This window comes from Lonchura striata, chromosome 9 (assembly GCF_050655825.1).
Source record: "Lonchura striata isolate lonStrDom1 chromosome 9, ASM5065582v1, whole genome shotgun sequence".
NCBI lineage: Eukaryota > Metazoa > Chordata > Aves > Passeriformes > Estrildidae > Lonchura > Lonchura striata.
Genome location: NC_140711.1, coordinates 28215039 through 28231167, shown reverse-complemented (window position 1 = coordinate 28231167; position 16129 = coordinate 28215039). Strand labels below are relative to the sequence as shown.

The window sequence follows — 16129 nt, the reverse complement described above, 5'->3', positions numbered from 1 at the left end:
CTGTGAGCACTATTATCAGAAACTTACTATTATGTGCTGGAGGAAAAAATATCACAGGACGCTGCAGTGCCAGAAACTATTGTAGGTTTTAAAGATCTACTGCAACACCAAGTATTTATTTATGTACTGCTTTTACCTCCTGTGGAAGAAAATAATTCTAACTTAATTTTCTCGTCTCCCCCAACTACTTTAGAAAATGTACCTCCCAAAATAAGTCCATAATTATGATTAACAGCATGAGCTAGATCCTCAGCTGCTGTGAATTAGCGTTCCCCAATTCCTTGCAGTGGAGCAAAGCCAATTCCTTGCATCAGAGAAAGTTTCCCGTGCCCTTGGCGTGCTGCTTTACATCTCTACGGGTATTAACAAACCTTTAATGTAGCATTGTACAGAATTTGTTCTGGCTAGAAAAAACTTAAAAAAAAAGAATCTGGCATCATGGTCTTAAAAGTCTTTAAAATTATCTCATAAACAAAATGAATTATTTCAATATATTCTGTTGATGAATTAAATCAATGAAACTGCTACTGCTCTGTCATGTGATCTGCCTTCAGAGAACAACTTTATTTTCTTCTTGGTTTTCAGGTTGGCCATATACTTAATAATATAACTGCAATTCTGGCACAGCTCTGTGAAGGAAGGAGCTCCAGTGAGACAGCACAGAAAGGAAGTAATTAACAAAAAATGTTTATATCTGTATAGTTGACTACAAAACATGAAGGAAAAAAACCCCCCTACCATAGGGATTATGAGGTTTAAGGATATGAACAGGCAATGAAACATTCTGCACTTTTCATTTAATAAATCCTCAATAATGATCAAGTTAATTTAAGCAGCTGAGTAATCATTTCTGAAAACATTCTCTGTTTTAGGCTCCTCTCTATTCAGTCAGTGCTGGTGAAAATGATGGTCCAAGGCTAAGATTAGTGAAGAAAAATCCAGAATTCCTGAGAATCCACTGATGGACACTTTCTATCCGAAACAGGTAGTATCCCTGCAAGTTGTTCTTCCCAGATCTCCCCTCCTCAGCTTCCCCTCTTTTTCATCTTACACCTGGGAATTGAACAAACAGAGTCCAAAAAGGGTTTTGGAACAACCCTAAATCAGGGATACTGTGAAGACAAATGGTAAATGTCTGTTACCCCAGCTGCTAAGTTAATTACTGTAATGGGAAACATCTTGACAGAAGCATTGCATATGGTTATTAGCAATTAACCCACCACTCCAAAAATCACAATTCTGCTAATAACAGAACAGAGCTCAGCCTTCCTAATTACAATCTCTGCACGAAAATTTCTTTATATCAGATTGGACTGTTAAATCCTGTAACTAGCTACAATTTAAAAAGACTGGCAATGGAGATACTGAGAATTAGACAGAAAAATGAAAATAGAACAGGATGCAGTGACACTGACTCAAAGTTTTGGGCAACACTCGTTCATGCTTGGGGATACACAACAACTGTCACAGCCTGTTTGTAGGAAATTACACATCAAAATTAAAATGCTAATGAGGGGGAAAATATGCTTTAAAGTGGAGAGGATGGGATGGAACATTGTGAGAGATACCAAATCTTTTACAGAATTTGTGATCTGGGCAGTGTTGTAAATAATGTGCTGGATTTGGATTGCACTGGAATCTGACAGAACAATTTTCTGATCAACAGGAGAGGAGAATAATGCAATTTCCATCCCTCAGAAAGTCCTTCAGTACTATATGGAGGGCACGAGCTGGTTTTTTTTCCCTAACCACTTGTACTCTAGGCAACTGCATCCCATTATAACTGCACAAAGCCACCAAGGGGAATTGGCACTTCACCTGCTCAGTTCAAAAGCTGCTTTAGCTGAGCAAGATGCAATTTAATTTACTCCTTTCCCCTCCCAGGAGGGGAGCTCTGGACAACATGTCCAGTGACTGCTTTGGTAGTGGCCAGGGTGTTGTTTGTAGATGCTGAGGTCAAAGAGGCAGAACTTGGAGCAAATAAATTTCAGGAGAGCAGGAAGGTGCCTGCTTGGTCATAGCAAGGATGTGGAATATAAAGAAGTCACTAATGCTGCTCCCAGTGCTCTTTTTACCAGAGGCCAGGGTAAGAACTGGAATAAATGAGTCAGCTTCTACCTCTGTGTCAGGTCTGAAGGTTTAACTGACTTGGGATCCCAGCAGATCAATTATCCCAGGAGGCTTTGAAACTGCTTCCACCAATGCTGCAACTCTACCCATGGGAATCATCCCATTAAAGTCAACAGCTCTGCAGGATAGTCTCAAATGAAACACAGCAGAGGGGAGCACATCACATTTGTGAGAAGAGCACATTGCACTGACTGGGGTGGCTTTGGAGCTCAGGACAATGTCAAGGTCACAGCAGCTGAAGCCTCCTGCCCAGAAATCAGGGATTTTTCACTCCAGACTTTGGCTGCAGCTGCATTTTGCTGTGTGGCCCCCAGGCAAAGGTCTCATCTATTAAGTGGCCTTCACTCTGCATTTCAGAACCTCCCAGTTTGCATGCTGCCAGTCCATTATTCTTAACAACTGGGTATAATAAATGTTGTGTATAATTTGTAGTGATCACACACAGCTTTGAAGAGCAACGTTGAATAGTTTAAGTTCCTTAAGATGGAAAAAATTAAAGTATTTTTTAAAGACTAACTTACCTCTTCTGGAAAAATTCCCAACAACTGAGGAATGAGATCTTTTGCTATTTTGCCATGGTGTGATCCTGAAAATAATCTAGGTTGGGATGACATCACAAGACATAATGAACACTCAGCCTTGACATAATGAACATCTATTATTTTATGAAGAAAGATTTTCTGGGGTTTAAGAAATAAAATTATTAAAAACTATGTGCTCTGTGGGAGGTAATGAGATTAGCTCAACACAAGGTCCTGGGGAGTTAAAACTACTCCAGACACAAGAAAGACTCAGCCATTCATTTGAGATGTAGGGTACAATTATTCTGCTCTAAGGCCAGATAACAGCTTTATTTTCTTCCCCATGAAAAGGAAATCAGTTGATAAAATCTCCAAGGGATCATGTCCATACAAGTTTCAAAGCAATGGATAATATAAAAGCAGTTTTCTTGTTATGAATGGTAAATGTTTACCTACTTCAGCAAAGGCCTTGGAAAATAAAAACCATACAGGAAACCACTTGTAAAGTGTGTGGAAAATGAGTACTGGGTGTATCGTGTTTCAGGGCTGAAAGGGAGAAAAATGAATGCTCTGTAGAACAGAGGCTGACTCCTGGCTGGTGAGGATGCTGTGCACCCATCCAGCTGTGTCTGTCACGAATCTGGGCAGGAGGAGCTCCCTTAGAGCAGGGGCAGCCCAAGCCATTCCATCGGAGTGGGAAGGAATCAGATTTTAGCACCGGCTGGCTCAGGGCCCATCTGCTGTTCACAGCCCAATGCCTGGTTAGTCACAGCTCTCTGGAGAGAGGAAACCGTGCTGTAATGGACCCGGGGACCTGCATTAGATCATAAAACGCTTGAGGTGTGTTTTTCTCTTTTTTTTTATTTGCTACTATGCACAGTTCCCTTTCCAGGTCAGTTGGTCTCGCTTCTCTGAGCAGTAAAGGGGAAAGAGTTGTGTTTTGACAGCAGTAAAGGTCTGGAGAGATCGTAAAGATGAGAGGATGGTCTAGAGGACGGCAGGCAGCCCTGGGATTGAAAAACCACTCCTCAGTTCCCAGTTTTATGTTCTTGCTGTCACTAACTCTCAGCAGTAGCGGTGTTACGCCTCGCTCAAGATGTTAAATGCGTTTATTTTCACGGTTGCCTCCCAGAAATGCTCAGGTACGATTGCACTGGGCATCCTGTACAGAACAAAGAAGGACCGGAGGAAATAAAGAGCAGCCAAGACCAGAGGAAATAAAGAGCAGCCAAGTGTCTGCCAGCGCAGCAGAACGCTGCCGGGGTGCCGGCAGAGCAGGGCGGCTGGGGGCTGCGCATCCCTGCGCACCGACACGGAGAGCATCCCCTGCCCATCCCCTCCGGGAGCTGCTCCCCGCGGGGATGCGGGGCAGGGGAGCTCCCTGTGCAGGAGGGACACAGCGGTGCGCCCGAGGGGAGCTCCCGGAACGCTCCCGGAGCTGCTCCCCGAGGGATGCGGGGCAGCGGAGCTCCCTGTGCAGGAGGGACACAGCGGTGCGCCCGAGGGGAGCTCCCGGAACGCTCCCGGAGATGCTCCCGGAGATGCTCCCCGAGGGATGCGGGGCAGCGGAGCTCCCTGTGCAGGAGGGACACAGCGGCGCTGCCGAGGGCCGGGCGGGCACGGCTCCCGGAGCTGCTCCCTGTGCAGCAGGAGCACGGCAGCGCTGCCGAGCGCGGCTCGGCCGGGCGGGCTCCGCGCTCCGCGCTGCGGGCGGGGCGGGGATGGGGCCGGGCCGGGGCCGCCCCGCCCGTGGCGCGGCTGTGCCGCCGCTTTAAATGATTTGGGGGCCGGGGTTGCTGCTCTTGATGCTGCTGCTGCTGCTGCTACCGCCGCGGGTGTTGCTGCTGCTCCAGCCGGCGCTCCGTCCTCCCTCCCCGGCAGCGCCATGCGAGCCGGGCCGGCGCTGCTGGCCGTGCTGCTGGGCTGCGCTCTGGCCGCCGAGCCGCGGCTGCAGCGGGGCATGTGAGTGTGCGGGGCAGTGTGAGTGAGTGTGAGTGTGCGGGGCATTGTGAGTGTGCGGGGCATCGTGAGTGAGTGTGAGTGTGCGGGGCAGTGTGAGTGTGCGGGGCAGTGTGAGTGTGCGGGGCATTGTGAGTGAGTGTGAGTGTGCGAGGCACTGTGAGTGAGTGTGAGTGTGCGGGGCAGTGTGAGTGTGCGGGGCAGTGTGAGTGAGTGTGAGTGTGCGGGCCATTGTGAGTGATTGTGAGTGTGCGGGGGGTGTGAGTGTGCGGGGGGTGTGAGTGTGCGGGGGGTGTGTGTGTGAGTGTGCGGGTCATTGTGAGTGAGTGTGAGTGTGCGGGGCATTGTGAGTGTGCGGGTCATTGTGAGTGAGTGTGAGTGTGCGGGGCATTGTGAGTGTACGGGTCATTGTGAGTGTGAGTGTGCGGGGTATGTGAGTGTGTGCGTGATTGTGCGGGGTATGTGAGTGTGCGGTGTGTGTGTGTGTGTGTGAGTGTGCGGGGCATTGTGAGTGAGTGTGAGTGTGTGCGTGATTGTGCGGGGTATGTGAGTGTGCGGGGCTCGGCCGGGACACGCCGCCTGTGCCCCTCGGGCCGGCGGGGAAAGTTTGGGTGTTTGCGCCGGAACTCGGCGCGTCCCCAGCGCCGGCCCGCGGAGCTCTCCCGGGTGGGATTGCGGGGCTCCCGCGAGGAGGGAGACCCGGGCTTTGCCGTGAGAGGTGAAGGCAGCTCTGGGGCTGCTCCTGCCTTCGCCATCAAGCTGGGGAGGGCAGGAGGGCAAAGATGGGGGAAGCAGCTGGGGATGCGTGCGGGAAGGGCAGGGATGCAGCGCGGAGCATCATCCGGCCCGGAGCGCACAAAGAGCTCGGGGCCGCACGTGTGCGGGCAACTTTATCCGAGGGGTTCTGCTCGGCATGAGCCGCAAACGCCCTTTGTTGTAAAGGTTCGTGTCCGGACCTGGCTCTCTGCTCGGTTTCTAGGAGAGGGTAGCTGCCCGCATGCACGGGATCTGTGGTTAAAGTTTTTGCGTGTTGAAATTGAATGTTGCTGGAAACTGCTTGCTGTATGCCTTTGCTTTTCCTTGTGTACCTTTCTCGTCTTGTGTTTTAAGGAATGTGCCCCCCTCCCAAAGCAACCTGACAGCCTTTTCAAATATCTGTGTATACCCCAGTTTCTAGTCTCTCCTATCTGCCTCGGTTTTATCTTCATGAACTTCATCCCTCTCTTTCATATTTAATGTGTTCAATTTGCTTGCAGTTAAGTTTATTCTGTCTGAAAATTGAAATTTCCAAGCTTATTGCTCACTGGCTTTCTATGCAATACATATTTACACAGCATTTATCAGAAGTGCTTTTAAGGTGGTTTATATTACTCCATTTTGCTGGAGCACAAAGTATCCATCACAGTGCTTAGAGAAGTTAAGCTCATTCTGTGGTAAAACATTTTCCTTTGTTAAAAGTGCTCTGTGTTTCTTTCAGGCATGCTTTGTGCTCTCTTTCTGAGCAATTACTCTATCAGGAGGAGGAATAGCATTGGCCTACATTAATCCGTTTGCATTTGACATCAGTAATAGCTATGATTCTGCACTTTTGAAGCTGGAGGTGCTGTTAACTGTGAATTGCCTCCAAACAATTTTTGTTTGTTTTATCTTTTTAAAGATTGTGTCACTGAAAGAACAGAGGAACCATTCCCTTCTGGAGATGATGCTGTGTGGGGATGTTGCTGCTGGGCTGGAAGTCACTGGGAGCAGCCAGCAGCAACCAGGAACAGCCACCCAAACCGCCAGCCCTGTGTCAGAGCCTTGAGTGCTTTTCCCAAGAGTCATATTCCTGAAATTACTGCCATTCTTCCTGCTTTTCCCAACCTGGGGCAAGTATAAGTGTTGTCCCAAACTTTCCTGCTATTTATCTTTGGTGTAAGCAGAAATGCTTACACCCTTTAGGAGTGAGACCAGCTTTCACCAAGCAACAGTGACATGTCCAGGAGGATTTTTTTTTAATGAATCAACCTTTTCCTAACAATTCTGGTTTGTTCTTTTGATGTTGGTCATCTGCAGGCAATGGAATCAGAACAGCAAATGTATCCCTTGGAACGCACCATGCTGAGTGTGTTCTTTGCTGTTGTTTTGATTGAGATCTTATGTGGCTGAGGCTATACAGGATATTCTTCATAATTGTTTTTGTTCTGTTGCTAACTTGAGCATTTGCTCCTAGCTAGAAATGGGAGGGATCTGTGTGGATGTTGGTGTTCTGCTTCCAAGCCCCCCTGAGGAGGTTTAATATAGAACAGATTAGAGAATGATGAGATACTTCTATCAACCGCTTTTCCATACAATTAGCCCTTGATGATCCTCTAACAGAACTTCAGAGAACTCTGGAATGACCAGAGAACAGACAAGCCATTTTCATTGTAAAGCATATTTGGGCCTTTAAATGAGGAATTAATCATGTCTCATGATAAAAAGCACATTTTTAACACTTCATAGTGAGCTCCCTAGCCCAAAACTGGCGTGTGTAAACCAATGCAAGTGTGATGTGTGGTTATCTAGCATTGGGCTTCACGGAAATCAGGGATAGTTGTGGGACAGTGCAGAAAAGGGATCTAAAAGAGGACTTGAGCTGCTGTCAGAAGTGGTAAATCCTCTCCTAGACAAACATTCCCCTGGGAGTTGGAGCAGTACAGATGTCTGCTCATAGCTGGGGGTGTAGGATGGAGGAGAGGCAGTGGAGCTACGAGAGATGTGCTGGGAACCCCCTTTGTGCAATAAATTTCACCTTTCAGAGTCAGGGCTGGGACAGGGCTCAAGAATGGATTCTTCTGCTCCCAGGTGAGGTGGGTGAGGACTTCTTTGCAAAAGGCAGGAGATGAGTTTTGTTCCTGCCAGCATGAAGCCCCTTGCCTCGCTCTGTGCTTTTGCAGGTCCAGGATGACACCTGAAGGGGCTGCTCTGCTTTTAGAGGATCCAGTCTCAATCTTGCAATAAAACTACTTTGCTTAGTAGTTTTACTCTTTCCTGCTCACATGTTGTAGCTGCATATTTTCACTTTATCCACGAGCAATCTGGTCGCATTCCAAGGAACACCTGGATGCAGGGCTGGATTCCTGGCTGAGTTACTGTTTTCCAGCTTCTTCAATTCTTTGGGGCACTATCGGCTTTCTTCTGCTCCTCCTGATAAATCACGTTCCCAAATGCAAAATCTAGCATGCACATGTTATCTGCATTTGCAAACCTCAAGTAAACCTGGCCTTCAGCTGTTCCAGCTGTTGGGTGCAGTGACACAGGGCTGGTTTTGCACCACTGCAAACAGATGTGGCTGTGGACACTAAATTAAAGTAAATTAAAATTCCTTTTAAGGCATAATTAAAAAAGGCAAAGTCCACTTTTTTTTTTTTTTTTTTATGGAATACATTTCAAGAATTAACTGCTGTTGTGCAAAGCGTTTCCATATGAGGAGATGCCTCTGAGTTGTGATTGTTGCAGCGGAACAAATTGCATGTCAGTTTGAATATTTGGAATGCAGCGTAGAAAACAAAACAAGAAATGCTTCCATAAAGTATATGGAGATACAACTTAAACTTGGAGCCTGGAATTATGTTATAATACTGTCGAAATGATGTGAAAAGTAGATTGTGTAATCATTTCTTGGTGAGAAATTGTCTCAATGTATTGGCTGTTCAGCCAATATACTTTATTTTCACCTCCAGTGATGTCAATTTGTAGGTGTGAGGAAAGCTTGTCTTCCTAGCATTAAATAAGGGTTTAAAGTATGTTTACTTTCTTGAGCTGAGCTGAATAATGTAGTGGAATCTCCTTCCTCTTCTTTGGATGGGTTATCTTACACTTGGAGGTTTTGTAGTTAAATAAATTTGCAAGTTTTTGTAGTGAAAATAAGGACCTGGTTTGCTAGTGGCATATTCAAATTTGTACCATAGTTTAATTTTGTATTAAATTTGTACATCAAGTAGGATTAAGTATTTCTCTTTAAACCTGGGTTGAAGTGATGCTGGCAACTGAGAGTAATTGACAAATTTTTGCTTTAGGCTACTGAATTTTGTTTTCAGCTAACTTGTTTTCAGCTGAAACCTCAAGCCTTTCTTCCCATTCCTGTCTGCTCAGACTCCATGGGTTTGCAGCAAACCCTCAACTCCTCCTGAGCAGCAGCCACTCCAGCCTTTGAGGCTTGGATAATGGGATTTTAGTAAGCATGGTGTAAATGCCTTGGCACAAAATTCCTGGTGGGTTCATCCCCTCATTTCCCCAGTCCTTGAATTTGCAGCTGAAGATGTTTCTGATCTTTGTGAATGTGAACATCACACTGAACAAGAATTCTCTTTTTAGCCCGTGCACTACGGGATGCTGCCAGCAGATAGAGCTCATGCTGGTCAGCACTGCAGCACCGAATCCCACTGCTCCAGACTTGGCACTTCAGGCTTCTGTGTCACAGCTCCTAGAGGAATATTAATTTTGAATTTAGTCTTTTAACAGATGGCAAAGTGCTCTTTTCCTCTCCTTCTGCCCCAGCATATTCACTGTCAGGAGACTTAAAGATAATGAATGAGTGTCGTGGTGGTACTGTACTTTTCCTGATTTATGACGTTTTCCTGCTCTTCAGGAGAAAAATGAGATCAGGACTTTCTCCTAAACTCTGAAATAGCTGTAAGACAGGATAATAAAATCTGATAGCCTGAAGTTGTTATATTTATCAAAGATGAACTTGAACTGTAACTATTTTCCAGTTTTAGAAATTCCTGGGTTTGTATCAGAGGCATCATAAAATGGTTCTAAATCTCACAAGAGGCTTAGAAATTTCCTGCTCATAATCACAGTAGCTTACAAGTTCTGTATGATTCTTAGATCTGCACATTTAAGATAAGAACGTGAAGGGGGACACCCCTTCACTTTTAATGGGATTTGACTTCTCACATTGCTGCCCAAAAATACACTCTAAGAGGAAAAAGCTTGTCAGGTTTCTTTAGGTGTAATTGTTATGGAGTGTTGCTATAGTTTAATTATTTATGCAATAGTTTAATGTGCTTGAAATGTGTTTTTCCAGTATTTCTTGGGAAAATTGCCTGGTTTTTGCTTTGACATCCCTCCTGTATTGTTTATATCCAGCATTGCCTATTTTTCCTTGTTGTAGGCATGCCATGATCTGGATATGACAGACTGTGGAATATTTTTAATAAATTTGAAGAAACCCCCTGGTGAGGAGGGCTGAGATTTTCTGTGGTGGCAGATCTGGTCTCGAGGTGACTTTTTAGCAGAACTTTGATGGAACTGACACTTTGGCTCCCAGAGGGTTAACAGTCCATATTGCAGACTTGTGTTATTCACCAATTAAATACCTTCTCTCTTTGAACACAGTTAATAGATTTCCTTCCTCTGAAATTCAAGCCTGTTATTGCTTACATTCCCTCTCAAATCTATTGCTTTTAATTTATTTCTGAGCAGAAAGAAATTTCCTTTCATTACTGCGAAATCAAAGCATTTTAAAATGATGTACTGAACATATGTAGTTTGTGCTTTGGATTCCAGTTTCTAGCCTTGCTTTAAAACTAATCATTAATTGTTCCTGAGGGGAACTTGATATTTCTGCCTTTGGTGTGAGGTGATGTGGCTGCACTGCAGTGCCTTTGGCCTGTGGATGAATATTTATTTGTGTGTGGAAAGGAGAATGTTGTTCAAGTCAGAGTGCTGACACTTTTTTTTTGTGTTCTGTACTAAGAACACCTTGCCGTATTCCCTTTGCAAGTCAGGGTAGAGCTTGACACAAAATCTTGTTCAGAAGAGAATGCCATGCCCAGACCATGTTTTTATGTACATGACCTAATTCAATGTTGAAAATTTAGCATAACGTCCCAGGATGTGCCTGAAAAGAGGCTTTATAGGATGCTCTGTGCTGTTCTTTTAATAAAGAAATCCCCATAAATTATGAAAAATTGGATATTTTGGGCCTGGTCTTCTCAGGTTGGAATGTTCCTCTAAAGGAAATGAGTTTTTATTCACCTCAACCCTCAGTGGTTGCCCTTTTGTTTGTAATTGCTGGTGCTGACCAGTACACCATAGTGAAAAATACAGCTGTAAATGACAATGTAAATATAACACTGAGCTCCTCTCATTGTTATATTGCTTATATTTTACAGTTGTGAGTCAAAGCCTGTCCATCTCTCTCTGTAGAGTAACACTAGGAACTGTGGGTTAGTTAGAACCTCAGCATAAGCTTCTTAATCCAAAATATATAAAGATTGAGATTTTTTTCCCCTCTTCTACTTTGCCACTGCTGAACACTAATCCACTAATGCATGTTAGTTTTTCTGTGGTTAAAATTAATTAAATATTTAGCTTAACCAAGTTTTCTTACTGTTAAAGCAAACAAACAAAAACCCCAAACCAAACAAAACCCCTCAAAAATGTACATTGGTATCATTGGTATCAAGCTAATGATTTATAGAGGAGTAAAAGACTTGGAACATTTTAACACCTAAAATGTTGGCATGCAGGGATTTTTCTTACATATATTGCCTGCTTTGGATGTAGTCATATTTGTTTCAGTTTGACTGGAAGTTATATATTTCATGTTATTTTAAAAGTAAGCTTTAAAAAAGTTCTGCCTTGAAACTGCTGAAATCTGGCAGACACCAAAAAAGCAGTTAACAATTCCTGGATATGGTTGCTGAAATAGAACTGAGGATTTCAGTGCCTTCTAACTCATTTAATTGTCAAACAGTGTGGCACTTGCTGTAAACCAGAGCGAGCTTTCTCTCCTTATGACAAAGTGGTGTGACACTTGGAGTGATTTTTATGTTAATATTTTAACATCAGGTCCCTTTGTGCCTCCCTGCTGAAGGAAGCTCAGGTGTGTGCACCTGGCAGATTTATTGGGAATTTACTGGAGTGTTACACACCCCTCTGCAGGGGAGTGAAAGTGGCAGTGGGTGTAGTTAATGTGAAATTACACCTAAAGCTTTCCTCCCCGATTTCACACTTCTACATCCTCAATTTAGCCTGGATTTTGGACCCTTCTCTGCTTTGTCTTAGCAATGAATACATCCCAACTATTTCTTAGCCTCCTTTATGTGACATCCCATATGGTTTTCCAATTAAGAGAGAGATCCTTGGGACACTGGTTGGTCCTTAAGTTTGTAAAGCTGCTTGGTTTGCAGGCCTGGTGCTCTCCTGGATGTAGGAGACAGAACTATAAAACTGGATGTTGCTGGGGATTGCATTTACATGACACTACAAGAAAAAAAATCACTCCCTGATTTCAAAATGAAAAAAAAAAAAAAAAAAAAAAGGTGGCTTGGCCAATCATGGTTAAATGATCTGGATGTGCATGTTTATCTTCTGCTTTTCTTGCCAACCAAAATAGATTATTCAGTCCTGGGGGAGGGAGGAGGATGGTTAAGTGGAAGGTAAACGACAGGCGCTGCACTTTGATAGCAGCAAGAACTAAAAATCTTATTGTTGTTATAATAGCTGAGCGTGTAATTAATCATCTCCTATTGATTTGCTCTTCATCTAGATGCAGGGCACAAAGGCTGGAGGAACTCTCGTGTTATTTAGCTGCTCCATCTAATCAGAGGGAGGATGTGAGTGAGACACAGCAGTGCATTAGTAACCTGTGGGATGGGGGAGCCTTGTGTGCTGGACCTTCATCCTCGGGGCCAGAGGACAGCAGTGATAATGAGACCTAATCTAAACGAGCCTGGTGCTTACAGTCCATGTCCCACAGGGGCTGTGAACATCACAAATATTGATACAGCATCAGGAGAGAGCAGGGATTGATTCGTGGTCAAGGGAGCAGGATGTCCTAATTGTCTCTGGTAGTGCTGATTAATTTGATCAGGGAAATGAGCCTTAAAATAGATTAAGGGTAGAAAGGGGAGCTTGGCAGTTGGAAAAAATAAAAGCCTTTTCTGTCTTTCTGGCCTTTGTGAATTATTAAGCAATATGTCTCTGGAGATAAAATTTATGTATATAAGCAAATACATGTAACTTGTTCTTTAGACCTTTTGTTTCTGTGGTCTATTTCCTGATTTGACTTTTCTTTTCCTGTGTTCAAATAAATTTTGGGTTTTTTTCTCCTTTCCAATTGAGATCATATGGATTAAAAACTTTGACTCAAAATCTCTTGCATACAACAACATGCTGCTGGCTGTTCCTCCTCTACAGTGCCACATGTTTCTGAAAGGTGCCACCTCATCTTTCCAGAGGTCCTTTTTATAAAACAATGGTGATGTTGGAGGTGTGAGGGGATTCAGACAGTTAACCTGAAAGCTCCTAACCAAATCCTTTGTAGCAGTGTACAGCTATTTTCAGATCAACATCAGTCTATCTCTAGTGCAAAACCAGATATCATCACAGCAGTGGAGAATTTAGCCCTGACTGTAATCTTGGCTCCCTTAAGAAAACTCTTTATTTGATCTTTTCAAACTAAAAACTGAGTAAGCAGACTGTGGTTTTCCAAACTTTTAATAACAGCATAAGGGGAAGGACCAGCAACCAATTAGTGTTTTGAAAATACAGGATTCCAGCAAGTTGCTCCTCATGACAGGTTTCATCTATTGACTGATTTATGGGAAGATCAATAGCGTTCAGCCTGCAAATTCGTCAGCTGAGGCAATGCAGGCTGCAACATCTCGTTTTTAGGGAGATGTTAACAGCTGCCTGACTTAGTGTAGAAGGTGGTGTCATTCAGGCAGTCTCTGTGGAAAGACCTGAAATCAGACAGCCAGATTTGTATTCGTTAATGTTTTGATTTAAAGTTTGTGCTGTTGAAAGAAATCTTTAGGGATATCTTGATGTGTGTTTGCTCTCTCACTACTGTTAAATCCACCTACCTTCAACTTCTTGTATTGAGCTGGGAAAAAGTAGAAGGGTAGAATGGGAGATTTACTTTGGCATTCCAGGTGTTGGGCAGAAAATAGAATATCCCTATCACAGAGATGGGTCTTTATGAATGGAAGTGTCCAAGGCCAGGTTGGACAGGGCTTGGAGCAACCTGGGATAGTGGAAGGTGTTCCTGTCTGTGGCAGGGGGTTGGAACTGAGTGATCTCTAAGGTCCTTTCCAACTCAACCCATTCTGTGATTTTTGTGGTAGATCTGTTCCTTTTCTTTTTAAAATTCCAAACACAGGAACGAATTACATCCCGTCTGGAGATGCTTTTCATTTTCTCTGAACTTTTCCCGTTGTGCAGTGGTTCATAGGCACCACAGCCATGTGATTAGCCCAGGCTGCTCTTGCTCCTTGTTGGACTAATTATCTGTTCATTAGAATCTCAAGTCTTGAGCTGGCAGTGTGTAGGGTGTCTTTGTTTAAAGGGCAGTCTCCTAATGCAAATATTAAGAGAGCTTTCTGCCTTGCCTGAGTCAGACTGACAAGCTAATAATAGCCTTGGTGTTAGCCCTGGCTAGCACAGAGCACCAGTGCAAAAAGGTTTAAAGGGACTGGTGCATCAATCAGATCGTGGCCCATAATATGCCTTTGAGGCTTTTGCTTGCTTTAACACTTAAACCCTCGTTAAGAAACATCGTCTGGATGCAAAGGGCATGGCACTAAAATAGGAGCTGCTCTCTAATACACTGCTGCATCCACTTGGGGCTTCAGCTTAGTCCTGGATGGCTCCTAATGAGCAGAGCCCCACAGTGCTGAATTGTGCCTTCCCTAGCTGGAGCCTTGTTCCAGGAGCTGCTCTGAGGTTCAGAGGCATCGAGTGAGTCAGATGGCTCAAAACTGTGAGGATGCTGAATTGTTGGAGAGGGCATGTTTGATTCCCAGCTTTGCCAGCACAGGATTACATGTTATGCAATTGCTGCGATTTAATTATAGTGTTCCAGCAGTTTTGATATCTGCCTTTAAATTATCCCAAGGGCATCAAGGAGGAATGGCTTACTTTGAATAAATCTTCATAAACATATGACTCTGCTGCTGGCTTGTTTTGTTCTGTGAGCATCATTTGTTCCCATTAACCATATCCTAGAAGTCAATACTGCTATTCCTGGAAACATGGCAATATCACATGAGGAGGATCTTGTGGGATGGGCTCAGTGTGTCATTACAACAATTGTCAGCTCCTCTCTTTTATTTATGGAAGAGCGATGCATATGAATGTACCTTTATCTGGAAAGTTTTAGACAATTCTAATAAAAGGAGATATGCATGAATTATCAGAACATGATGTTCTATTCACTGGAGGGAGAGTCATTTTAAAAAGCCTGCTAAGTGAGGCATGGTTGCTAAGTAAGGCAAGGGTTTTATTAGACCCACTGACGTAATGGAGAGGAGGAAAAACAGGCAAGATTTTGGGCACACAAAGATCTTCTTTGGATGGGAAACAAATGGCAGACTTTGTGCTAAGAATGGCTTGGGAACAATGGCTCTGAGCTTCAGCTCAATATGTTACATGGGGAGGTAATTCTGGAGGGAAGGGGAAGCTGGGACACACGGGGAGGATTGCTAAATAATGAAGATGACGTTGGGAATGTGGGGAAAGGCTGTTGCTTGAGGAATTTAAGGCAATCTGGAACTGGGCTGTGACCATCTCCTGCTCTGCTCCGAGGTGTTGGCACCCAGGGCAGACCTGAGGACTGGAAATACGGAGCAATATTGAATATGGGCTGTGCAGCAGAGGAGGAGGAAGAACATGGAAGGATGTCCACTGGCAGTGTGGTTTAGGATGATGCAGATGATTGCTCTAATTGCTCTAAAGCCTAGGAGAACCAGGTGTTTTAGTTCAGGAAAGTAACTTTGCCAAGGTCAGGTGCTCCAGTACAAATGGATTCTTTACCTTTTTTTGCCATGGTGTTACAGGACAGTCAGAGTTTACAGCTCTGGGCTTTCTTCTCCTGCCTTGCTTTACATGGGCTGCCTGAGTTCCTTCCTGAGGGCTGTTTGATTTATATCTGCTCTGATCCTCCTCCTGGAGTGTCCTTGTTGGGCAAAGGCCCTCTTTACCCTCAGGTGGTGTCCCAGATGTTCCCTTGGCAGCTGTGGTGGTGTTGGGAGACCTGCCTGGATGTGCTGTTCTCATTCTGCATTCTGCACAGCACTGGGATTATTGTCCAGTCAAATCCTGTGGGATTTGACCCAGGCAGGGCTTCTTCCAAGTGTTCAGCTCAGCAGGAAAACTCATTGTGATTACAGTGTTTTCTTGCTCTGGGCAGGCTTAATTTAATGATATTTGTAAACCACTTGAAGACCTGTGGATGGAAGATGTTCTCTCCTTAGCAAGGCTACCTTGTGTGGTGTTCAGGCTTCAGAGGAGTTAAAAAACACCATAAATCCTGAGTGAGATATTAACAATATCCAGTGTAAGTGATGATGACCAGCTGCCAGGCAGCTTTTGGGCTAGAGCTGCTCTCTTATTAGTGCCACCCCAGGTTTTCTAGCACAGGGTCATGTTCCTACATGTGCCAGAGGAAACACGTGTGGCAGGCTGTTGCTTGGTCACTCTCTAGCTTGGAGAGGGTTCAGGCTGAAATTTGGGGAAGGACTCGTCTGCTGAATGGTGTTGTTGCC

The 16129-nt window shown here is 44.4% G+C and overlaps 1 protein-coding gene across 7 annotated transcripts in view; it reads left to right on the top strand.

Annotated features, from left to right (window-relative positions):
* The first annotated feature begins 2677 nt into the window (after nt 1–2677).
* The window catches only part of LOC110480370 (uncharacterized), a 199336-nt gene continuing 185884 nt past the window's right edge, over nt 2678–16129 (top strand). For 2 of the 7 annotated variants that reach the window (XR_014957412.1, XM_085588051.1), the window contains exon 1: nt 4401–4613. Coding sequence is in view for 4 of the 7 variants with exons in the window: in XM_085588051.1 (XP_085444177.1) it covers nt 4537–4613 (77 nt within the window). In the remaining 3 variants the exon portion in view is untranslated. Of the gene's footprint in view, nt 3492–4400; nt 4614–5152; nt 5553–16129 lie in introns of those variants that run through there. The other 5 variants (XM_085588047.1, XM_085588046.1, XM_085588049.1 and 2 more) reach the window with 4 other exon arrangements.